Source organism: Mustela erminea, chromosome 3 (genome assembly GCF_009829155.1).
Source record: "Mustela erminea isolate mMusErm1 chromosome 3, mMusErm1.Pri, whole genome shotgun sequence".
Lineage (NCBI taxonomy): Eukaryota > Metazoa > Chordata > Mammalia > Carnivora > Mustelidae > Mustela > Mustela erminea.
This window is the reverse complement of record NC_045616.1, coordinates 66461941-66487467: the sequence shown is the minus strand read 5'-3', so window position 1 is coordinate 66487467 and position 25527 is coordinate 66461941. Positions and strand designations below refer to the sequence as shown.

Genomic DNA, 25527 nt, shown 5'->3' with positions numbered 1-25527 from the left:
GTCTGGGGGCACAGCCCTCCTCTCTTCCTTATGAACCGCTAGAGCACATATTGCTCACTTTGGCCCCTCACGCACCCAGTCATTCTTTGTCTAATTGTCCAAGAAATGGGTGTTTATGCAGAAAGTCATCCACAGGCTTCGGTCTACTTTGTCTGGGGGTGATTTCAGCCACTCAGATTCCCCTAAAACGTTGTACTTGAAGGTATGGGAAATCAGGGACATGGAGCCAAAGGACTGCAGCCCTCCTTAGACACGCTCCTTCGCCCCCACAACACCTTGCTTTGTTTTTCTGCATCGACTTTGCTTGTCTTTACAAGCAATTTGGCCACTCTGTCCAGCGGGAGAGTTGTTCTCCACTCTTCATTTGCTCACAGTTTCTCCACTTTTCTCTGGGCAAGTGAATTAATTAACGGATACTCCAACAGACTGTAAGCCCGCCTCAGACAGCCATTCTGGAGGTTGGGTAATTGTTAGCCAGGGTTTCTGGATGTCATTCATTTCACAATCAGGCTCCTAATTAATCTCAGCACCATTCTCACCAGAAGAAAGGCTGATGCGGGGAAACATCCCCAATTACCATGAGAAAGGAAATGTCAAGAGCCCCGTTGAGTTTTCCTGGCATCCACCCCTTGTCTCAGATGAAAACCCGCCATTAACGCGCAGAGAGGCAGCCTGGCGAGCAACCCTGCAAATTCGAGGACTGTGAGAGCATGAGGAGCCCCAGACAGCCGGACCCAGCTCTGGGAGGAACCTGCGGGGTCTGAGCTCTCGTATGCTAACACCCATTGTGCTGCCCAAGATAGCGTGGAGAATCCCCGTGCTGTGTGCACATTGGAGCAGCGGTAGCTCTGCTGTCCCTGAAGCCTGCTGGGCAGTTTTAACCGGGAAAAGCTAAAGGTCTCCCTTTTTTGTCTGTGTTTTGTGTCCACAGGACAAAAGATCCTTCATCACCGAAGTGACGTTTTAGAAACAGTGGTCCTGATCAACCCCTCAGATGAAGCCGTCAGCACTGAGGTAAGCATGTGGCCCCGTGGAGTCTCGGGCGGAGTGTCACCTGGTGGACGGCGCCCACCTGACTGGAAGGGCAGGGGCGGGCGGGGCAGGATAAGGCCACGGAGAGAGAAGTTCTGATCCAGGGTCGCTTCCTTACCCCCAGTCAGTGGCCGGTTCTCTACCTCAGGACCACCCCAGACTGCCCCTCCCCATAAGGACAAAGTGGAAGATGCGTGGTGGAACTGGGGTATTTTATAGAGGCAAGGGGATATGAAATCTTGGGTGTTTATGGAGGGTGGTGGTGCTTGGTGGTGTCTGGCTTGAGAGGTAGCAGGGGAAGTAGACTGCAAGCCCTCAGGCCAGGACATTTGGGACACAGGTTTGGAGAAAAATAGTATCTTTGAGGCAAGCTCCCTCCAGAGCTATTCTGCTTACCCCCCTATAATCGCTCCCAAAGGCAGGATAGCCTGGTAATCGGGAGCATGGCCTCGGGTGCCGGACTCCCTGGATTCTGCCACTTTTAAGCTGGTGGCCTGGGGTAAATTATTTATTGTCTTTTTGTCTCAGTTCCTACCTCTGTGAAATGGAGATCACTACAGTGCTTATGATGTGAATAGAAGACTTAGATGCTTAAAACAGAACATGGCGTGTAAGCACTGAAATAGAAATGTTGGTTGTTCTTCTTATTAATGTTATTATTACTGTCATTTGAAATTATTGCCAAAAAAGAATAACTGGGTATTTCTGAGACTATAGCTAGAGAAGAGCTTGGCTGAAGCCAAGAGTCCCTGGCCCCCCAGGCAGAAGGAATTTCTGCAGCTCCCTTTTCCTCTTCTTTTATGACAGGTTAGCAATTTTGAAACCCGGTGCTGCTTGGACGTTAAGGCTGCCACAGTCCTTGGGGGCTGGGGGAGGGGGGACTTTATTATCTACAACATCTCCTCTGCCCATGCTTTGAGCTTCTTTTTGAAAATTGAGATATGATTCATATACCATAAAATCCATCTTTTAAAGTGTGTAATTCATGGGTTTTTAGTATATGCACCAAGTTGCGTGCCTATCATCACCCTCTGTTCCAAAATACGTCCACCACCCCTTGAAAACCTCCAGCCGGTTAGCCAACGCTCCCCATTCCTCCCAGTCGCTGGCAATTTGTAATCTACTTTTTGCCTCTGTGGATTTGCCTCTTTGGATTATTTTGGATAATGGAATCCTGTACTAGGTGGCTTTTGTGTCTTGGCTTATTTCCCTCAGCATAAGGTTTTCAGGAGTCACCCACATTGTAGCATGTATCAGTACTTCATTCCTTCTTTATGATTGAATGCTCTTCCATTGTGGGGATGTCCCTCAGTTTATCCAGTCATCAGCTGATGGACACTGGGTGGCTTCCACTTTTTGGCAATCATTATGTAGTCTGTTGTGATCCCACTTCCATCTGCTCCAGATCGGCAGGACCTCTTTGACAGTGCATGTAGGCACGCGGTTGAGGCAAGTGGTGGGCTAGCAGTCTCTCTCTGATGAACAGAATTAGGAAGTAAAGGCAACTTGAGATGGAAAAGGAAAAATAAGGAATTTCTTCAAGGAATCCAGGCTTGCTTGTGGAGCAGATGGGGCTGGAACGATTACGTGGGTCTTATGTGTTTCCTTGATTAGAACTTGGGATTCTTGGGGACCACGCGTCATGTCCTGTTCTCTGTTGTATCCCTCCCTTGGTGTCTAGCATGATGCCTGGCAGTGAATTTGTGCTGAACTGAACTGTGCTCGGAACGAATACCTTGGTGCTTGGAGCTGAAGGACAGGCTGGCTTCCTGCCACTTTAAAGAACAGAGAGTTCTTTCGTGCAAACCATTTACAATTCTATTAAAAAGATTCCCATTTGGGGGGAGAAAAAAGATTCCCGTTTGGGGCAGCCTCTTGTTTCTGTTCAATGTCAGGCACCTTGCTGATCCTACTGGAGATGGGCATTTGGAGCTGAGCATTTGCTGGATGGCTTGGAAGGAAAGGGGTCCTGTAAGGGAGGGGCTCACTGGGGACTGTCACTGGAAATCTGTGCTTCCTGAGGCAGCAGTCGGGGGGGTGGGGGGGCTGGGCTGTACTTGGTGACTCAGCCTGTGAGACATCCCTAAATCTCACAGACGGTTCGCTGCTAGCAGACACAGCTGTGGAGACTTCTGTGTGAAAGACAAGGAAACTAGTGGGGAGAGAGTCAATCACCACTACTGGTTTGGTCGTCTCAAACATGGAAGGTGGCACTCATGGGCCCATTGACCAGATGACCACAGTTGTTGGCTCTGTCCACTGCCCCAGGGAAAATGCGCGAGTTTGGTTGGTGATGGATGTCAAGCCCTGCAAGAGCCAGCCCTGTCCTGCGAGTGGGATGGTGGGTGGTGTTACATGTGGCTCATGTTCAGCTCCCTGTGCTTTGTTTCAGGTGCGCCTGATGATCACGGACGCTGCCCGACACAAGCTGCTCGTGCTGACCGGGCAGTGCTTTGAAAATACCGGAGAGCTCATTCTCCAGTCCGGTTCTTTCTCCTTCCAGAACTTCATAGAGATTTTCACCGATCAAGAGGTGGGCTCCTGTCTGCAAATAGCTAAGCTTTCCAGTTGCTTGGTTACAATTGTAGCCTGAGGCTCCACTTTGAAAGCCTGGGATTGGGGCTAGGAGAAGGGAAGGGAATGTCACACCTCCTTTGAAATAAGCAAAATTGCATGATCCAACATACTGTAGTCCTACTGACTCATCACTAAAAGAATTCGGGACACCCATCTATAATGAATTGGAACCATTCTTAATGTGCTGGAGATGGAGGTGGAGGGGGATTGGAATAGTCAATAGTTTAGAGATGGCAAAAATAATGAAGAAACTTGAAATGATAGAGCCCAGAAGAAAATCCAGGTGTCCTGTTTTTTCTGAAAGAGTACTCCAAAGATCTCTTAGTCTTTTGGTAGGATTCAACTGCCCTGATGTCTTTCAGTATCTGTACTTACTTTCCCCGGTCTAATTATTTCTCACTGGTCTTATTGTTAATGACTGGTTCCAATGTTTGAACTTGGGCTACTTGAACAGCCCAACAAAGAGAGGGCTCAAGAAAGGGAAGCAGATAGGGAAATGCGGACATCCTTGCCCCCAACAACAAGATGGTTAAGGCAGCTGGATTGAACGTGGGTCATTAGTATTTCTAATGAACATATCTTATTCACTGATGATACATGTGAGGGGTTGAATATTATATGACATTAGTGGTGTTTGGTAAAATCAGATTAAAGAGCTTAATTTGGTTATTTTTGCTTGAGAATTTATCCTGGCTGGGAAAATTCTCTTTCCAAAACAACATGCCTCTTTCATTTTGTTTGTTTAGTAGTTAGATATTCTAACTCCTAGGGCCATCAATGTAGCGGGTTGGGGCCTGCCCATGGTGGATCACAGGTTTCTACACGGAGGGGCTGAGGGATGTGTATACCGGAGTCCCCGTGTCCACTTGAAACCATCTTCCTGAGAACTTCCTGAGTTGATGGCCTTTCAGGCACCCAAGTGGCAAAGGGCCATCTGTCTCTCTGCATTTAAGCTTCCTTAGCCCTGGACTTCATAGAGAGGTCTCTCTGTACCTGTCATCAATGGTGAGAGCTGTGGCTTTGTTTGGCTTACCTGGAGGCTTTGTGAAAACGTTGGCGGGTGATTTCACAGTGTTTCACTCCCCACCTACTGGGGAGAATAAAAAACAGGGAAAAGAAACATTTCACTTTCAGAAGGTGTGATGTCAGCTGGGGCCTGAGGCAGACAGCCCTGGCTCCCCACAGCAGGAAGGGGCCTCAGGGAGCACTCACAGCTGGTACCACCCTAACCTGCTTCAAAACGAATGAAGGCTTTTGTCCCTTTCTCTCCGGAGTTTGTCATCTCCCTACCTCCAAGGCTACTAGGGTTTAGCCTGCACAATTGGAAATCACTGACTTAATAGAAGATTGTATTGACCAATGGTCACTAGCCATTTAGAGCCACGACTGCCTCCTGTGTCCTTGGAAAAAGTACAGAATGACTTTGTAACAAAGGGACCTTAAAGGTCATTGGTGTTGAGGTTTGTTCCTTTTATCGAGTTCTTGATATATGCTCGTCCCTCTAGAGAAACCAGAAACACCATTTAGGAAAAACAAATGATGCATTTAAAAAAAAATAAAAATAGATTAAAAATAAATGGACTGAAAATATAATTACTAATACATCTTGAGCTTCAGTCTGTGGGAGTCTTAGTCATTGGAGGTTAACTACATAACCAGAATTTAACGGATAGAAGAGTCATCTGGGCAACCCATTCCTCCCTGAAATCGGAAGAAGGTGAAATCACATCTCCTGGGACAGTTTCCATTCTCTCTGTTAGAGAGTTTTTCCTTCTTTATCTCATTCTATCTTATTTTTGGAAAGAATGCGCTCCCTTTTCCACTTGAGGTATTGCAGACACCCATCACCAGCACTGCCAGTTGTTTTTTCCCTTCAGGTTATTTTCAGTTCTGCACACCGTTCTTCATAAAAGAAGAGAGTGAAAGTTCATTACATTGTCGGTCACTTTCCTTTAAACCTTTTGGCAGGAAAGGGATGAGATGGGTTTGGGGGAAAGTGAGGAGTTGTCTTGGGCATGTTTTAGTGCCTTGGCGTTACCAGACAATTAGATACATGAGTCAGGGGCTCGAGGAACCAAGAGTGGGGCTGGAGACACGTGGAAGCAGATGAGGTGATCTAGAGAGAGAAGTGTATTTGAAGAGCAAGGTTTAGAGGTTATGGTAAAGGAGGAGGAGACTACAACTTCAGTTTGTCTGTTTGGTTTTGGTCTAGTTTCTTTAAAATGTCATGACTCATACTGGGTACCATACTCCAGGGGTCCCTGACCAGGTTAGGACTTCTAACCTGACTTCTGTAGTTTTCAATACAATCTTTTATTAAGTAAGTCTAAAAGTAACTTTTGACCATCAACATCCATAATTTAAATGTCACTGGGGAGGGGATGCAGGCTTTAAGGAGAGCTGTAATTTACATAAACTAGAGGCTCACTTTAAGAAAAAGAAAACAAAATTATCAGTACACAGTTAAGTACAGGGTTTGGGGAGGGGACCATGCCAGTGAGGAGCCTTGAAGTTTAAGCTTCTTTAGCTTTACGATAAATCCACTTGCCTGTCAACTAAAATCCTTGAGTCTTCTCCATGAATATGGTTGTTAAGCCGCATCTCCCAATCCTTTGCTTTATCCTGCTGGTTTACTGGACCTTACATTTATCCCTTTAGCACGCCAGCCTGTTAGAGTTAACTTAGCCATCATCATCCCAATGTCAAGAGCTTTCCATGAGTGTTTTAATTCTGCCATCCCACCTTCTGCTCTGCCTCCCATTGTCATGCCACTGACAGATTTGATAAGCATGTCTTTGCCATTTTTATCCAAGTCCGTGCTCCACAGGACATAAATGAGGCCTGAGGCATCCCATCACAGACCTCCGTCCAGGTTGACACTAAGCAGCAGGATTTCTACGAGTGGCTACGTATCAGCCTCATTCTGCTATCACACTGTTCAGAGATCTTCTTAAACGTCTTGCTAAAACCCAGAGATACACTGTCCACCGTATTTCCTCGCCAGTCAAGCAAGTAACCTAATCAAAAAAGGAAATCTAGTTAGAGTAGGCTGTGGTTTAGAAATTCAAATCTTATTTCATTATCTGCAGTAAAGTAAATTATTTCTCATCTCTTCCTTCCTCTTCCAGTATGCCTGCATTTAATTAGAGTTTTAACATATTTAACAAAGAGACTATCTTTGCCCCAAGCAATATTTCTTCCAGTTGAGCCTCTCATCTGTATTCCTAAGAACAAATGTAGGGTAGGTAGTGTGCTTGAGAAGTATTCGCAGGCTCATGGTCACTTCCAAAGCAGCCACTCTGGGAGGACAGTGCATATTGAATTGGCCAAGTTCTGTGCAGTTTAACGAACACCTCTGGAGCTGATGATGTATTAGGGAAACACACATAACAATACAGAGATACACGAGGGTGTGTTTCCTCCTATTCACAAACTTCTACTACAATGGGCTATACTAACTACCATTTACTACGATGATATTTCCAAACTCTATAAGAGGAAGACACTGTTTCCAAGTCTGAGACGTACTCACAAGTTTCCTTGCCACTGCTAAGGCTGTTGGCTCCTCCTTGTTTCTCTCATCTGTGCATTGCACACAGATTGAGTGGGTGTTTTTAAGACTTAGTCTTTTGCTCTGAGACACTCACTCCAGCATTCGTGTTGGTGGTCAGGTCTGGAAGCTGGCTCAGGCAATGGGGGGGAAACATAGGCTTTGTTGCCGCTGTGTAGCTCTAAGACTGTGGGAGTCATGCCTCCTATTCCCTCTCTCCTTCGTGAAGGCCTCTCTCTAGCTCTGCTCTCTGCATCCTGCCTCATCATGGCTAGTACACTGTGGCTTCTCCAGGGAGACCCGATTTCCCCTTTCCGAAAGAAACCTGTGCAGTGCTGACTTCTTCTCTGCTTTCCCTTGTACATAGTTTTTTATTCACCAGACTCCGCTGTTTTCTAATACCCTTGACTTCCTCAAAATTCTGTGCAAATTTGCTTTGTTTTGGGGTCATATTTCCTTCATTTATTAGGAACTTCCCAGATAGAAATGAAAAGATGGGAAATAGGTATTCCTCAAGTTGGGTTTTTTTGTTTGTTTGTTTGTTTGTTTTTTACCTTTTCCTTAAACTTGATTCAATACCTTCTACACACAGCTGGCTCATACCCTTAGCTGCCACACCCCTCAGGGTGGAATTTTAAAAACTGCAATGAAGTAGACTTAATTTTTAAAAATTTCACTGTTGAAGACTCAGCATTTTGGTTTTTCCTAGATTTCTCCTCTAAAATGTATTATAAAACATGAATAGTGTGTATGTACTTGGTGTGAAAATGAGGATGGAGAGAACCCTAATTGTGCTACAATAACGGTGATGAGGGTCTCTGCTAATTACTGGACGACAGACCCTCTTTGGTGCTAATGTTTGCTCTGATCAGCAGATAATTTGAGTAAAAGCCACCCCAGATGTGCTTTTTCAGTTTTCTTACCTTCTAAAACAGTGGACTCTTCTCCCTTTTATAGGAAATTGTCAAGTCTGAGGAAAACAACAAAGTCAAAGACTTATTATTTTGCTATTTTGTGACCCTTCACAAAATGTAGGATAAATACACTAACAAAACAGAAGTGGCAATGTCACTACAATCTAATGTAGGAAAATTCAGATTCTATAAATTACCCATCTACACTACACACACTAGTTGCCTTGGAATGTTAGTATCCAGGAGGTTGTGTGAGACAGGAAACCATTCAAAGACTGGAAAGTGAGAGTTCATACCATGCTGGCTGGGGGATGCCTGGGCCAAGTGAAGTCTTTACTTTCCTCTTCATCATTAGCCATCAAAGACACAGAGCTCTTTTCACTTGAAACTCTGGGCTGATTTATGAGCTTTGCCACACCTGAGAGAAGACTGGAGTTGATGACATGATTTTCCCTCAGTATTTACTAAGCCAAGACCATGAAACATATGGCCGTACTATGGAGTTAGAAAGCACTTTGATTAAACCCCAGTCTCTATTTTGGTCGTGCTTTGCTTTTCTGCATTCCCATCCTATGGTCCTGTCCTATGCACTGAAAAAATTTTGAGCCAGATTGGATCCTAGCCACTCACATCCAGCTCACCCTGAGAAAAGCAGGAGTTGTGAGAAAGCAGAATGTTTCACCTTGGATTTAAACCTGAGCCGATGGGGGACAAGTCTGGCTACTTGCTCCTATAATTACTTATCCATTTGCTTTCATCATGACTTTAATCAGAGGATTTGTATTTTCTGAGAATCCCCTGGATGAGCCACTCATGTTTTAAACATGCCAGAACCAGTGACTTTTTGTAGTGATGTGTAGTCTAGAACTTTCTGTCTCTGAGGGGAAGAAAAACGCATCCAACTTTTTGCTTTGGTATCCACCAAATTTTAAAAGTAGTCAACAACTAGTGCACTCTATCTAAACTTTAGTGTGTCAGGCAGGCCTTTTGGCCAAGCCCAGTGGAATCGACATTTTATGTAAGTGGTGAGATGACTCTCATAGGCTTCCTCTGTGATTGTGTAAAGGGCATTTTGTGCATGACAGGCACCCAGGGGTGATAACCAAAGTACTTCATAACCGCTGCGGCACAGACACTGGTCATTCAGAATGGCCACTGGTCCTAGAACTGGAGCAGAGGTCTGGAGGTCCCCTGCTAGGCAAGAACAGAGGCTGGAGGGGTCCCAGAGGAGGTGCTGGCAGTGGGGAGCGGTGGTTTGGCAGAAGGGAGTAATAGAAGGGTGCAGGGTGGAGACTGTTCAGCTACCAGAATGGCAATAATTCTGTGTTTACCCAACTAGCACCTCTGAAATCAGCCCTTTGTGTACCCGGTGATCCTGTAATGCGTAGTAATGGATGGAGATGATGGATCAGTGATGACAGTCACTTAAACCTTTTCTTTCTTCCTTTATTATTATTATTTTTTTAACTCCCAGATTGGGGAATTACTGAGTACCACCCATCCTGCCAACAAAGCCAGCTTAACACTGTTCTGCCCTGAAGAAGGGGACTGGAAGAACTCCAATCTTGACAGACACAACCTCCAAGACTTCATTAATATTAAACTCAACTCAGCTTCTATATTGCCAGAAATGGAAGGACTTTCCGAGTTTACCGAGTATCTCTCAGAATCAGTGGAAGTCCCATCTCCCTTTGATATCCTAGAACCTCCCACATCAGGCGGATTCCTAAAGCTCTCCAAGCCTTGTTGTTACATTTTTCCAGGAGGGAGGGGCGACTCTGCACTGTTTGCCGTGAACGGATTCAATATGCTCATCAATGGAGGATCGGAAAGGAAATCCTGCTTCTGGAAGCTCATCCGACACTTGGACCGAGTGGACTCCATCCTACTCACCCACATTGGGGATGACAATTTGCCTGGAATAAACAGCATGCTGCAGCGGAAGATTGCAGAGCTCGAGGAAGAACAGTCTCAGGGCTCCACCACAAATAGTGACTGGATGAAAAACCTCATCTCTCCTGACTTAGGAGTTGTATTTCTCAATGTCCCTGAAAATCTTAAAAATCCAGAGCCAAACATCAAGATGAAGAGAAGCATAGAAGAAGCTTGCTTCACTCTCCAGTACCTAAATAAATTGTCTATGAAGCCAGAACCTCTCTTTAGAAGCGTAGGCAATACCATTGACCCTGTCATTCTTTTCCAAAAAATGGGAGTTGGTAAACTTGAGATGTACGTCCTTAACCCAGTCAAGAGCAGCAAGGAAATGCAGTATTTTATGCAACAGTGGACTGGCACTAACAAAGACAAGGCTGAACTAATCCTGCCTAATGGTCAAGAAATAGATATCCCAATTTCCTACTTAACTTCAGTCTCCTCTTTGATCGTGTGGCATCCAGCAAATCCTGCAGAGAAAATCATTCGGGTCCTGTTTCCTGGCAATAGCACCCAGTACAATATCCTGGAAGGACTGGAAAAGCTCAAACACTTAGACTTTCTGAAACAGCCACTGGCCACCCAGAAGGACCTAACTGGCCAGGTGGTGACTCCAGCTGTGAAACAAGTGAAACTGAAACAGAGAGCCGACAGCCGAGAGAGCCTGAAGCCAGCTGCAAAACCACTTGCGAGTAAATCTGTCCGAAAGGAGTCAAAAGAAGAGACCCCTGACGTCGCAAAAGCTAATCACGTGGAAAAGGCACCCAAAGTTGAAAGCAAAGAAAAGGTAACTGTGAAAAAAGACAAGCCCATAAAAACAGAGACCAAACCTCCAATGACCGAAAAGGAGGTCCCCAGCAAGGAAGAGCTGCCCCCGGTGAAAGCTGAGGTGGCTGAAAAGCCCACCACAGATGTCAAACCCAAAGTCGCCAAGGAGAAGACGGTGAAAAAGGAAACAAAGGCAAAATCTGAAGAAAAGAAAGAGGAGAAGGAAAAGCCTAAGAAAGAAGTGGCTAAAAAAGAGGACAAAACACCCATTAAGAAGGAGGAAAAACCCAAAAAGGAAGAGGTGAAAAAGGAAGTGAAAAAAGAAATCAAGAAAGAAGAGAAAAAAGAACCCAAGAAAGAGGTTAAGAAAGAAACCCCACTGAAGGAAGCCAAGAAGGAGGTGAAGAAGGAAGAGAAGAAGGAAATTAAAAAGGAAGAAAAGGAACCCAAAAAAGAAATTAAGAGACTTCCTAAAGACACAAAGAAATCATCTACTCCTCTATCGGAAGCCAAAAAACCAGCTGCATTAAAACCAAAAGTACCCAAGAAGGAAGAGGCTGTTAAGAAAGATTCTGTTGCTGCTGGGAAGCCAAAGGAGAAGGGGAAGATTAAAGTCATTAAGAAGGAAGGCAAGACATCAGAGGCTGCGGCTGCAGCCATTGGCTCTGTGGCTGCCGCTGCGGCTGTGGCAGCAGCAGCTGGTGTAGCAGGCGCTGGCCCTGCCAAAGAACTTGAGGCCGAGAGGTCCCTTATGTCATCCCCTGAGGATCTGACCAAGGACTTTGAAGAGCTAAAGGCCGAAGAGGTCGATGTAGCAAAAGACATGAAGCCTCAGCTGGAGCTGATTGAAGATGAGGAGAAACTGAAGGAAACTGAGCCAGTCGAAGCCTATGTCATCCAGAAAGAGACAGAAGTCATCAAAGGCCCTGCTGAGTCTCCCGATGAGGGAATCACCACCACTGAAGGGGAGGGTGAATGTGAACAAACTCCAGAGGAGCTGGAGCCGGTCGAGAAGCAGGGGGTGGATGACATTGAAAAATATGAAGACGAAGGAGCTGGTTTTGAAGAATCCTCAGAGACTGGAGACTATGAAGAGAAGGCAGAAACTGAGGAGGCCGAGGAGCCGGAAGAGGACGTTGAAGAAAATGTGTGTGTGAGCACCTCCAAGCACAGCCTCATGGAGGAGGAGGAAAGTGCCAAGGCTGAGGCAGATGTGCACATTAAGGAGAAGAGGGAGTCTCTGGTCAGTGGAGATGACCGGGCAGAAGAAGACATGAACGAGGTGGTGGAGAAAGGAGAAGCTGAGCAATCGGAGGAGGAGGGTGATGAAGAGGATAGAGCCGAGGATGCCAGAGAGGAAGAATATGAGCCCGAAAAAGCGGAAGCTGAAGATTACGTGATGGCCGTGGTCGACAAGGCTGCGGAGGCTGGCGGCGTCGAGGATCAGTATGGATTCCTTACCACAGCCATCAAGCAACCAGGAGCCCAGTCTCCTGCCCGAGAACCTGCATCTTCAATTCATGATGAGACTTTACCTGGAGGCTCAGAGAGTGAGGCCACCGCTTCTGATGAGGAGAATCGAGAAGACCAGCCTGAAGAGTTCACTGCCACCTCTGGCTACACGCAGTCTACCATTGAGATTTCCAGTGAGCCCACCCCAATGGATGAGATGTCTACTCCTCGCGATGTGATGAGTGATGAGATCAACAACGAAGAGACAGAGTCCCCATCTCAAGAATTTGTAAACATCACCAAATACGAGTCTGCACTATATGCGCAGGAATACAGCAAACCTGCTGTTACGACACTCAATGGATTATCTGAAGGCTCAAAAACAGATGCCACAGATGGGAAGGACTACAATGCATCAGCCTCCACCATCTCACCACCATCGTCCATGGAGGAAGACAAATTTAGCAAATCTGCTCTGCGTGATGCGTACTGCTCGGAAGAGAAAGACCTAAGAGCCAGTGCCACACTGACGATCAAAGAATCCATCCCAACAGTCTCTGATGAAAAACTGAGTCCACCCAAGAGCCCATCCCTGAGCCCATCTCCTCCTTCACCCATAGAGAAGACCCCTCTAGGTGAACGCAGTGTGAACTTTTCTTTGACGCCCAATGAGATTCAAGTCTCAGCAGAGGCAGAAGCAGCCCCAGTGTCTCCTGAGGTGACCCAAGAAGTAGTTGAAGAGCATTGTGCTAGTCCTGAGGATAAGACCCTGGAAGTGGTGTCTCCCTCTCAGTCTGTAACTGGCAGTGCGGGCCACACACCTTACTACCAGTCTCCCACAGAAGAGAAGTCTAGTCAGCTCCCCACAGAAGTAACCGAAAAACCACCAGCGGTTCCAGTGAGTTTTGAATTCAGTGATGCCAAAGATGAGAATGAAAGGGCTTCCATAAGCCCCATGGATGAACCTGTGCCTGACTCAGAATCTCCCATTGAAAAAGTTTTGTCTCCTTTACGGAGCCCTCCCCTAATTGGATCCGAGTCTGCATATGAAGGTTTTCTAAGTGCTGATGACAAGGTTGCTGGTAGAGGTGCTGAAAGCCCCTTTGAAGGAAAGAATGGAAAACAAGGCTTTCCAGACAAATTAAGTCCAGTTTCTGACATAACCTCTACTGGTCTTTTCCAAAACAAAGAGGAAGGGAAAAGCACAGACTTTATACCAATAAAGGAAGACTTTGGTCAAGAAAAGAAAACTGACGATGTCGAAGCTTTGAGTTCTCAATCTGGACTGGCTTTAGATGAAAGGAAGTTAGGAGGAGATGTTTCTCCTACCCAAATAGATGTCAGTCAGTTTGGATCTTTTAAGGAAGATACTAAGATGTCCATTTCTGAAGGCACTGTCTCAGACAAGTCAGCTACTCCTGTTGATGAGGGTGTAGCAGAAGACACATACTCTCATATGGAGGGTGTGGCCTCAGTATCCACAGCTTCTGTGGCTACAAGCTCATTTCCAGAGCCAACAACAGATGATGTGTCTCCTTCTCTGCATGCTGAGGTTGGCTCCCCACACTCCACTGAAGTGGATGACTCCCTTTCAGTGTCTGTGGTGCAAACGCCGACTACTTTCCAGGAAACAGAAATGTCTCCATCTAAAGAAGAATGTCCAAGACCAATGTCAATTTCTCCACCAGATTTCTCCCCTAAAACAGCCAAATCCAGGACACCAGTCCAAGATCACAGATCAGAACAGTCTTCAATGTCTATTGAATTTGGCCAAGAATCCCCTGAGCATTCCCTTGCTATGGACTTTAGCCGACAGTCTCCAGATCACCCTACGGTGGGTGCGAGTATGCTTCACATCACTGAAAATGGGCCAACTGAAGTGGATTACAGTCCTTCGGACATGCAGGACTCTAGTTTATCGCATAAGATACCACCAATGGAGGAGCCGTCCTACACCCAAGATAATGATCTTTCTGAGCTTATCTCAGTGTCTCAGGTTGAGGCTTCTCCATCCACCTCTTCAGCACATACTCCCTCTCAGATAGCATCTCCTCTCCAAGAAGACACTCTATCCGACGTTGCTCCTCCCAGAGATATATCCTTATATGCCTCACTCACCTCAGAAAAAGTACAAAGTCTAGAAGGAGAGAAACTCTCACCAAAATCTGATATCTCGCCACTCACCCCACGGGAGTCCTCTCCTTTATATTCACCTAGCTTTTCAGATTCTACCTCTGCCGTCAAAGAGAGCATAGCAGTTTGCCACACTTCCTCTTCTCCAGCAATGGATGCAGCATCCGCAGAGCCCTATGGCTTCCGTGCCTCAATGTTATTTGATACGATGCAACACCAGCTAGCCTTGAACAGAGATTTGACCTCAACTGGTGTGGAGAAGGACAGTGGAGGGAAGACGCCTGGTGACTTCAGCTATGCCTATCAAAAGCCCGAAAAAACAACCAGATCCCCAGATGGAGAAGGCTACGACTATGAGTCTTACGAGAAAACCACCCGGCCCCCAGATGTGAGTGGCTATTACTATGAGAAGACAGAAAGAACCACAAAATCCCCATCTGACAGCAGCTACTCCTATGACACCATTGAGAAAACCACCAAGACTCCTGAAGATGGTGGCTATGCCTATGACATTGCTGAGAAGACCACCCGGAGCCCTGAAGAGGGGGAGTACAGCTATGAGACAAGTGAGAAGACGATGAGGACCCCTGAAGTGAGTGGTTACAGCTATGAAAAGACTGAGAGGTCTAGAAGGCTCTTGGATGACATCAGCAATGGCTATGATGACCCTGAAGACGGCGGCCACACACTTGGGGATTCTAGCTACTCTTATGAGACCACTGAGAAAATTGCCAGTTTCTCTGAGTCTGGAAGTTTCTCCTATGAGACATCTACAACAGCTACACGAACCCCTGAGGCTTCAAAGTACTGTTATGAGACTGCAGAGAAAATCACCAGAACGCCCCAAGCATCTACGTATTCCTATGAGACTTCGGACCAGTGCTACACTGCGGAAAAGAAGTCCCCCTCAGAGGCTCGCCAGGATGTTGACTTATGCCTTGTGTCCTCCTGTGAATACAAGCATCCCAAGACGGAACTCTCACCCTCCTTCATTAATCCCAATCCTCTCGAGTGGTTTGCCAGTGAAGAGCCAACTGAAGAATCCGAAAAGCCCCTCACCCAAGCAGGGGGAGCCCCACCGCCTCCAGGAGGAAAGCCACAGGGGCGACAATGTGACGAAACCCCTCCCACCTCAGTCAGCGAGTCTGCTCCCTCCCAGACGGATTCTGATGTCCCTCCGGAGACCGAAGAGTGCCCTTCCATCACAGCTGATGCAAATATCGACTCTGAAGATGAATCAGAAACCATCCCCACAGACAAAACTGTCACATACAGACACATGGACCCACCTCCAGCTCCCATGCAGGACCGCAGCCCTTCTCCACGCCACCCTGACGTGTCCATGATGGACCCGGAGGCCTTGGCCATCGAGCAGAACCTGGGCAAAGCTCTGAAGAAAGACCTGAAAGAGAAGACCAAAACCAAAAAGCCAGGCACAAAGACCAAGTCGTCGTCCCCTGTCAAAAAGGGGGACGGGAAGTCGAAGCCCTCTGCAGCTTCACCCAAACCGGCGGGCTTGAAGGAATCCTCAGATAAAGTGTCTAGAGTGGCTTCTCCTAAGAAGAAGGAATCTGTGGAGAAAGCAACAAAAACCACTACCACTCCCGAGGTCAAAGCTGCACGTGGGGAAGAGAAAGACAAGGACACCAAGAATGCCGCCAATGCCTCCACATCCAAGTCGGTAAAGACTGCAGCTGCAGGTAGGTGGAAGGTGCCGGCACCCTGATACAGGCCGAGACTGCTGCACTTGGACCAGAGCCTTTGAATTTCCCTGCGACTTGGTACTAGGAAGATGAGAGAGTACAACAGTCCCTTTCCCCTCTTACTAGCCTTTTCTGCCAAAAGGCGTGGGTCTCAGCCCCGTGGGGCCGCAGGTTTTAGGGTGGTGTGGCACTCTGCCCTGAGCGGCTCTGATTCACCAGGTGTGATTTCCTGGCTTTGTTCCATTCTGCAACAGAGCAACCACAGCCTTGTTCTGAATCTTCAGAACCAGGGATGTGTGTTTCAGGCTCCCCTGGGAGACGGTGTTGGCATTGACTTCAGCCACACGGGCCTCAGAATCAAGGGAAGGTGACACAGGCCAGGAGCTCCCAAAGGCTTAGGGAGACCCGGAGTGCCAAGCCAAGCCTAGCCTAGCATGGCCAGTGTAGGCCCAAGATTTAGATTCAGTTTTTTATGAAAAAAATTTTTTAAAGTAAAATTATCACATTTTTAAATGTAAAGTTATGACACTTAAAAATTAAAAATTAGAAAATTTTTACGTTTAAAAATAATCACCAGTCTAGGGCGACATGCACATTAAATGTAGTACTCTTATTTGTTTTCTTACTGGCCAATGAATGTCATAATTTCAATTGCCAGTACACAGTACAAATTGAGAGAAAAACATCAAAGCTCTTCTTATCTCCCTCTTAGGCCATGGTCTCACTAACAGAGTCAGGATTCTATACCAGTTTGAAATTCAGTTGGTAGGAGATATCTCTGACTTTTGATCATTTCTGTTTTGATCCCAATTCCCTTATTCATCAAGTTCTCAGCAGTGACCTGGGTTTTTGATGAGCAGGTCTCTCTGATGGCCCGGCTTCATTTCTTTGCTTCAAACCAATCATAGGGATTTGCATTAATACATTTTATTTGTTTTAAGTAGTTACTCAGCGATTTCAGATCTCAGTTCACAAAGTAATATAAATCGACCCAAATGTGTAAAGCAAAAAATAATTTAAATAACATTTCCTCATTTATTAAGGGAAAAACCTGATGGCTGACCCTTGGGACTCTTAAATTCTGTGCATGTGAGGAAGCATCACTTATAGCTGCAAAGCTTTACTTTGAGCAGCCGGGAGGGTCAATTTCAAGCCCGAGTTCTCATCACGTTTCCTCTTTGTACATGCGTGCAGCCAACAAACTGAATTTGCTCATGCTTAGAAGTAGTGGAAAACCACCAGATAATTAACCTCTTGGTTTGAAAGAGTTGGCAACTGGCCTGCACTTGGGAGAAAACATGAAATCCTTCCAGACAGATTAAAAACCGACTGAAACTGGCTACCAAACTTGCCAGATATAGCCACTCTAGCCCACACAACGGGATTTTAAAAACATTTTTTTGTGTGTCATTTAAAGAAGTATTCTTAAGGCCAAGTGATAGAGAGGAGTTCATTTGAATTTTACTTTGAAGGTGCTTTCCCAGTAGATTTCTACAACAACGCCAACTGCGTTATTGACTGATTTTTACAACAAACCTTGGTCGACTCTTGTCAGTTCTCAGTTTGTGCTTCTGTGAGCAACGTTCGTTGGGCGTTGATGGTGGTGATTTAGCTCACGGGGGGAAACTGAGGACATTTTTAATTGTTAGAACCGTAGTTCATGAACTTCCGCTATCAGTCAGAATGCTTTGGTAGGCCCGAATATGGACGTCATGAGGTAAATCTGAGCTAAAAGTAGCTCAGATTCATTAAAATGGCTGCTTATTTATGAAAATGAGTCAGTTTCCCCAAATATCAGTTTGGCTGATTCTCATCACTGTTCTATCCTTCTGAAAGTAAAACCGGACAACTGGTGGTTTGACTCTGGGGTGATAGTCTTTAACTCTCCTATGGAAAAAGGAGGATTAAGTCTATAGGATCCAGATGTGCATTAACATGTATCTGGGAGGCTTTTAAAACACGGTGGTGCCCAAGCTCTGTCCCGGCCCAGTGAAGCCAGACTCTGGGGTGTGGAAGGCCTGGCCCTGAGTATTAGGCTTACTAGGTGATGCAAGTTATACAGCTAGGCTGAAGGACCACTGCCTTAGAAGGCCAGTTCTGTGACTGTTCAAAAAGTTGACACCTTCTAGCCAGAACAAGTCAGGAAGTCATCTCACCAGACAAGCTGCCAGGGAAGTTTTGGGTTCATCTGAATCTTGACCTTGCCAGCTTTATAATTTAGACTGGGAGTTCTGGCAGCCAGACGCCCCTTCCCCTAGTCTGGTAGGTCTCGACTGGCTAGAGAAAGCCATCTTTCTGAACCTTTTTTTTTTTTTTTTTAAGATTTTATTTATTTACTTGACAGAGATCAGAAGTAGGCAGAGAGGCAGGCAGAGAGAAAGGGGGGAAGCAGGCTCCCTGCCGAGCAGAGAGCCCGATGCAGGACTCGATCCCAGGACCCTGAGATCATGACCCAGCTGAAGGCAGAGGCTTTAACCCACTGAGCCACCCAGGCGCCCCTCTGAACCTTCTTCTTGTCAAAGTTTGGTAGCCAGCTTTGCTGAGGGAGAGAGGTCTCACTTTTCAGAGTACTGTGCGAGGACAGAATGCAGTGTTTCATCAGTTTATGAACAAGACTGAGTTCTGGGGGCCCTGGAGATCATAGGATGTTAAAATCTGAAATATTTACTGAGTCAGAAGATGGGGTATGATATTCAGCTGTGACCAGAGCTTCTGTCACATGAGATCCTAAAGTGGATTACTAACACTGCTTAACTGTGGTTTGCCAAATGCAGAGGCCTCTTTTTTACTTTCAAAATGGGTTTCTTAGATCACATTCCAAATTAGGATGCACATTAGCAACTCTTAGGAGGAGGGATTACTCTCTAGTTCCGTCTTTTGGGAGGGCCTTAGAAGTCTTCTTCCTTTCTAATGGGCTGTCCACAAAGGAAAACCATCCTATCCTTTGCTTTTCCTGTTGAGATGATAAACAACCATGTTATGCTTTCTCCAGCTGCCCTTTAGGAGGGAAAGAAACACCCAATCCAAATGCCCCCTTTGCATATCCAGCAGGACTTTCTTGGGGATGAGTAGGAAGAGAGTACCGGACCAGTGGGTCTCTTCGCATTTCTGTGACCCAGGCTTTTCTCTTTGCTTATTTACTAAAGGACCAGGGACCACCAAGCCTTCCAAGCCTTCAGCTGTGCCTCCAGGCCCCCCTGTGTATTTGGACCTGTGCTACATTCCCAATCACAGCAATAGTAAGAATGTGGATGTCGAATTTTTCAAGAGAGTGAGGTCATCCTACTACGTGGTGAGTGGGAATGACCCTGCTGCCGAAGAGCCCAGCCGGGCTGTCCTGGATGCCTTGTTGGAAGGGAAAGCCCAATGGGGCAGCAACATGCAGGTAAGAGCCTCAGGACAGTATCTGCATGGCACATGGAGCTGTGTCCAGAGGTGGAGGGAAGGAATTGTGTTTAAAGAGGCCCCACTGTGATTGTGGATCGCACGAGGTGCCCCGTGGGTCTCTCACACATGAAACCTCCGGAGGACAAAGTGGATTTCACACATGGAAGATAGTCTAGAATATTATTCTTGGCATCTAGTGGTGCCAACCATAGTCTAGGAGGAGAGCTACTTTATCATCCTAATCATAATTCACTTGTCTACAAAACGGGCCCAAGAATATTTGTGTATGAATCAAAATGGTATTTCCATGTGAGAGCTACTAAAATTGTCTTTACTCCTTTGTGTTTCACAAATAGACCAAAGCTAGGAAGGTGGCCATTTGGAAAATCACCTGTCCAGGTGAAATCCCACAGAAGGAGCGCTACAGAAAATGGTCCCCAACAAGACCCTTCCAGCTCACAAACATCGTAACTGGCTATGAGCCACCTCTCTTATTTTGGCTGTGATCTTTGCTTATCTCAGTTTTACCAGTGGTTTCGCAGAGTCACTTAATAAACTACGTTTGCATAATATTAAATAGAATTATTTGCTAGTTAATCATATTAAATTTCATGAGAAACACCCAGTGGTCTCCTAATGAATATTAGATGGAATTTTTACCATTCAAACCAGTGCCCACCCAGCCAGCCAGCCAGCCACTCACTCTACCATCCCAGCCACACACACAAAGATAACAAATCTTTATTCCCAGGATGAAATATTAGTTACGCACAATTAAGCGGCAGTGATAACTTAAGTTCCTTGAGTTAAATACGCAGTATCTTTCATGCAAAATTGCCCAGGTGTGTGAAAGGAAATACAAGCAATCCCACCTTACCCGAAGCCCTTCTATTAACACTAAATATTTGAAAACCCAATGATGAATATAGATGGACTAATTGACTGGTCCCTGAGCCGCTTTTGGTTCCAGTCTTCAACTCTCAGGAAAACTTAATTTTTTGCAGCTTCATTTTGATTCCTGGAAAATGTAAGTTGAAAAGTCCTTTGTATTTCTTGAGGAAAAAACAGAAAATTTTCCTCTCTTTCCCCTTCTTTCAATGGTCTGATTCGTACCTTATTATTGTTCTATTTTTTGGGTCTGATTTCTAGCTCTGCCCTTAACCAGCTATTTTCTGTCTCCGTGCAGGTAACCCTGATCCCTACTCACGACTCAGAAGTGATGAGGGAATGGTACCAAGAGACCCATGAGAAACAACAAGACCTCAACATCATGGTTTTAGCAAGCAGCAGCACAGTGGTTATGCAAGATGAATCCTTCCCTGCATGCAAGATTGAACTGTAAAAACCAAGACCAGCCACACCACAGGATTTGAACTTTGTTTCCAGAAATTCTTCCATTTGAAACCACCTTTTCTAAAAAAGTCAATTCATCTAAATAGGTCACTGAACTGTTACCTGCCAAATGCTATACTGTGTCACGGTGATGCAAGTCACTAATATTTCTTAGTTTTTGCTGATTGCTAAGGGAAGTAACAGTATTCCCACAGTAGGGTTCAAGTTACTGCAAAATTACCTACCCCAGTTCATCTCTGCTGAACATTTGGAAACCATGCACTAGCAAACCCAACTGACTTCTGCTAGGTAGAGGCATTTGTCTTAGAAAGAGAGAGAGAGAGAGAGAAAGAGAGAGAGAGTGCGCGCGCACAATGAGAGAGAACACAGGAGAGAGAGAATGAGAAAGGAAAAGAATGCAAGAGAAGGAGAGGTAATGGTAGAGTGTGCTGGTGAGATACCCAGAGAGAAAGAGACAGAGCAAGGTGGGGTAAGGAGGAGAAAATAACCAGCACTTAGGGCTGCATTTTTGCAGGCAGTCTGTATTCTATAGTCTACATAGGCAAAGTTCTCAACTTGTGTCAGTCTGAGTCATCAAAAAGGGTCTTCATTTTCTGAAACAAGTTAGCTGGAAGGAAACCAAAAGAACAAAACTTGTTATGAGGGCATGTGAGATTTTCACGCCTTAATTAAGCTCCTTCAGTTTGAAGGCTGCACACTGACATGATGTAGTGAGCGCAGACTGGATGCGCGAGTGGTTTGAGCCCCATTCCGAACTCTCAGACTCTTCCGACACACGAGTAGATCGATCTAAGGCATGCTCCCAGCATTTGTCCACCCAGTTAGTCCACTCGGAGTCACTTCACCTGCATGCGGAAACACCCAAGTCCACCCCAATTAACAAGCAAATACCAAAGCGGTTGGGAGTACACACGGTAGACAATTTGCCTTAGAAAGTGACTTGAATGTACAAAGATACTTGATGCACTTATTTTTTAATGTGAGACCGCAAGTTTATAAAACATCCATGTAGGATTATAGATACTCCAGTTAAAGGAGCAAGTGTGTGCGCGTGTGGGGGTCCTAGAAGCTGATCTGATGGGTGCAGCGGTTTGAGGCTGAGTCATGTGTGTTGAATACCACCTCAGTGCACCTGTGGCCCCTCAGCCAGACAAGTTGAGCCTTTCATAGCTTCTTTAACTACTGCTAGTTCCAAGATCGAAATGGCTTCTAAGATCAGGACTGGGAACACAGTGAATCTTAATGGTGGAAGAGGTTCTCGGCAAGTGTACAGTATTTACCTTCCTTTGTCTTACATTGGCTTTTTTTTTTTTTTTAAATTTTCCATTACTTTCTGCATAATTATGGGATCAAGTGTACAGAAGTTTTTTTTTTCCTAGATATGTGAGAACTTTTCATAGATGAAATTTTTAACAAATGTTTTCATTTACAGGAAAATGCAAAGAAAATTTCAAGTGACCGTCTTTTTTTTGAAGTTTTTCATAAGACAAAATAATGTTTCTTGAAGTTCTGGTGAGGTTGAAGTCTGATAGTGCAGTAATAGTATTTATTAAAACCCATAACTACCAGGAATAGTGATACCTCCCACCCCTTGATTCCCCTAACATAAAAATCTGAGTACGCGTTATTTGAGAGTGGGGGAGAATGGCACGGTAGGCTACTTTTCCAGGCCTTTGCAAGTATATCACTCTGTGGTATTCTACATCCTTCTTTCAAGACCTTTAATCATGAGGTAAAAGAGTCAAGACAAATTCAAAGAACCCTGGCAAAAATTTGCTTTGGGATTTTCTTTTCTGGAAAAAAAGTAGAAGAAATAATTCACTGAAAGCAAACGAATTCTCGTCTCCAACGATTCATCACATAGAGTTCAGAGATTATTTCCATCATTGTCGTTATTGAACTATGATGAACCTGGAAGCCAGATCATGATTTAAACTGATGTCAAGTTTCAAGTTGCAGATCGATGCACCCAGTGTTCAGATGTGGCAAACTTCTCAGTGACAACTGTGCTGTGCTCTGTCATGTTGTGTTTCCTGCAGACTCTTAAGATCTACAGAGTAGTGAACAATGACCTCATTTTATTTTCTATGTTAGTTATTTATTTCAAAATTAACATTTTAGTTGATTTTTGTCTGATAAGTGTATGTTTTGCACTGCTAACTACTATGAGGGTTTAAACAATGCTTCTTCCGGTCCCTTCACAGAGGACCTATGCAGTCTACTTAATGCTGTGAATTACATTTTTCAAATGTTTTAATTTTTTAAAAAAAATTAATATTCTATTTTTTTTAGGCTTCTCTAGAAATGCAACTTTTATTTATTACCCCATTTCTTTAGAGTCCTTAAGAACGACACATTGATAAAGGGTACAAAAAATTCACACAAAACGGAAACTCGTTGTGACAAAATGGATTTTACTGAGTATAAACTTACCTACTTCAAACTTATTTTATGAGACAACCTAAGATACTCATGGTGATTTACTGATTAGTTGAGTTGGTTAGGTCCACGTAATACATGGGAAGAGAAACTGATTTCCAGCCTTCTTGCCAAATCCAGACCTCTGCTTGATTTTTCTTTGACAGAAGTTGGAATTATTTTCCAGTTTTCCAAATTAAGTTTATTTAACATGTGCATTATTTTGCTTTTTTTAAAAAAAACACAAACGTTTTAGAGAATTATAGCCAATCTTCAATTGTAACCATTCTATCCTACTCCTTTATTTTTCTTCTTTTTTGTTATGGGATTTAATGGTAAAAATATACAAAAGCTGTCACTGGTCAGCTGGCTCTTTTTCCTATGAAACCAACTATACCTTTTTCCATCCATTGTTCTCAGTGATGACCACAGAGCTTGAGTATACCAGGAAAGTCAGCATTGCAGGTTGCTCCTGTCCTTCCAGACACCTTTCCTACCTGTGTGACTAACCTAATTTTGCTAGTTCCATAAGTACACAATTAGTTTAGTAACAGCCATCACAATGTACCATGTACATTCATGGTGAGGGCTAAAGATTGACACAGACTTCTAGGAGCTTTATTCATACTGATTACTTAATCCAATTGTACAGATTGAATATTTGAGTGAAAGGAATTGACACTCTGTTTAAATGATGAGACTCCATCGAGAGGGCACTCATGATCATGAACTTTTGGTAGTATTCTTAAGCAAAATTCTACAGAGACTAAATGTTAGAGATGATCCTCCACTTTCAATTTTAACCAATTCTATCCCCTTTCTCAAAACCCAACCCCCATGCATGCTTTCTCAGTCTTGTGGTGGGACTGGATACAATGACTGACCCCTCCCCCTCCAACGCCATTTTCCATGGAGTTCAAAAAAAAATTTTTTTTTTAAACCTTACATATCCTAGTGAATGGTTTCCCCAGTGTATATGAATGTTTTAAGTGTCTCCAATAGCTTATGCAGTTTAGGAGCTTTTCAATACTCATTTAATAAGATTCATTCATTTGCTAATGAAAATTCTACCACCTTCCATTTTCTATTACCAAATTTCAGCTCTCAGGAGCTGCTCTACAATTCTGAAATTGCTTTTCTTGCCTCTCTTTAGTCACCTGTCACAGGAGGTTCTTGCTCGGTAATGATATTGTGAGTTAGATTAATAACTTTTTTTTAATTTTGTGCTTCAGATTTAGAAGAAAAGATTTGTTTCCATTTGAAAGGAACTGTAAGCTTTTATCTTCTAACCAACTGAACAACACACCAAAAGCAGCCTAGGGATGAGCATTTCTTTGAAAGCAATTAGGTTATTCACCTGGTATTTAAACTATTGACTATTAAAAAAAAAAATCTGACTCTATTCATTTAAAAGGCAGCATCAAAAACTGAAAAGGAAGGAAAAAAAATAAATAGCTTCTCTGCACTCGTTTGGAGCTCCCCAAACAGGAGCCATCACGATGAGGCATCAAGACCGGGCTGCCCCTTTGAGAACACTGTGCAGCCGTCCTGAGTCGTGCGTACCTGCGCTGCATGCAGCCTTCTCTTTCCGGCCCTGGAAGGAAGCGGTCTTGAGCCCGGCGGAGAAGCACCTCCACTCCTCTCTCTTGTTCTGAATGGTGTTTGTGTCAGTCTGCAGCTGTGTATGGTATTATGTCTTATAATCCTGCATCACTTCTATCCTATCCAGTCATATCTAATGTAGAAAATTAGTTTTCAGTGAAAGTAATATGTAGTGCTTTTATGATATTTGTGTGCAATATCCCCTCTTCCATTGAGGATATTTGATGTAAAAGAAAAAAAAAAAAAACTCAGTTCCACAATAAAATACAAAAGTGGCAAAAGTTCATGTGTGTGCTGTGCTGTTTGTCTTGTGTGCCGGGTTGGGCTCATCGGGAGCTGGGACTTGCCACCCACAGTGGGGGAACACATTCACTCATGAGGGCTGACTGTGTTTTTTTCAGTGGCTCCCTGGCTTTTGGCAAACTGCAAAGAGGGTGTTGTACTATTTGGGTAACTGCTACATCGTTATCTTTACTAACCCACCCTGGGAGCATGCTCGGGTCTAAGGACAGAAACTGGGAGGTGAAGGAAACAGATCATTATCATTATTGCTTAAAAACAACAAGTAGACCGATGTCGATGCAGGAGGATACTGGGAGGGTTTCTTATAGAAAGCAAAAACAGGTTTTAATCCTAGCTGTGCCACAGACAGTTGGCTGGCTGACCTCAGTTACTTTATCCATCCGAAGTTCCTTTACTTACCTGT

The 25527-nt window shown here is 44.7% G+C and overlaps 2 protein-coding genes and 1 long non-coding RNA gene across 6 annotated transcripts in view; 1 reads left to right on the top strand and 2 right to left on the bottom strand.

Moving 5' to 3' along the window:
* Positions 1-25105, top strand: part of MAP1B (microtubule associated protein 1B) — a 94199-nt gene extending 69094 nt beyond the window's left edge. For both annotated transcript variants that reach the window (XM_032336007.1, XM_032336008.1), the window contains 5 exons: positions 932-1014; positions 3425-3565; positions 9548-16058; positions 19208-19446; positions 20635-25105. In XM_032336007.1, coding sequence (XP_032191898.1) covers positions 932-1014; positions 3425-3565; positions 9548-16058; positions 19208-19446; positions 20635-20790 — 7130 coding nt within the window. In that variant the 3' untranslated portion in view covers positions 20791-25105. The remainder of the gene's footprint in view (positions 1-931; positions 1015-3424; positions 3566-9547; positions 16059-19207; positions 19447-20634) is intronic.
* Positions 5904-9552, bottom strand: LOC116586268. Of its 2 annotated transcripts, XR_004283966.1 has the most exons (3): positions 8370-9552; positions 8083-8129; positions 5904-6626 (listed from the first exon to the last, which is right to left on the bottom strand). It is a non-coding gene; the product is annotated as an uncharacterized LOC116586268 (long non-coding RNA). The 2 variants fall into 2 exon arrangements; XR_004283965.1 differs by having other exon boundaries at positions 8083-9552.
* MRPS27 (mitochondrial ribosomal protein S27) overlaps positions 18505-25527 on the bottom strand; it is a 99504-nt gene continuing 92481 nt past the window's right edge. The window contains exons 11-12 of one of the 2 annotated variants that reach the window (XR_004283963.1): positions 20326-20466; positions 18505-19014 (exon numbers count right to left, since the gene is read on the bottom strand). Coding sequence is in view for 1 of the 2 variants with exons in the window: in XM_032336011.1 (XP_032191902.1) it covers positions 20455-20466 (12 nt within the window). In the remaining variant the exon portion in view is untranslated. Of the gene's footprint in view, positions 19015-19724; positions 20467-25527 lie in introns of those variants that run through there. The other variant, XM_032336011.1, reaches the window with a different exon arrangement.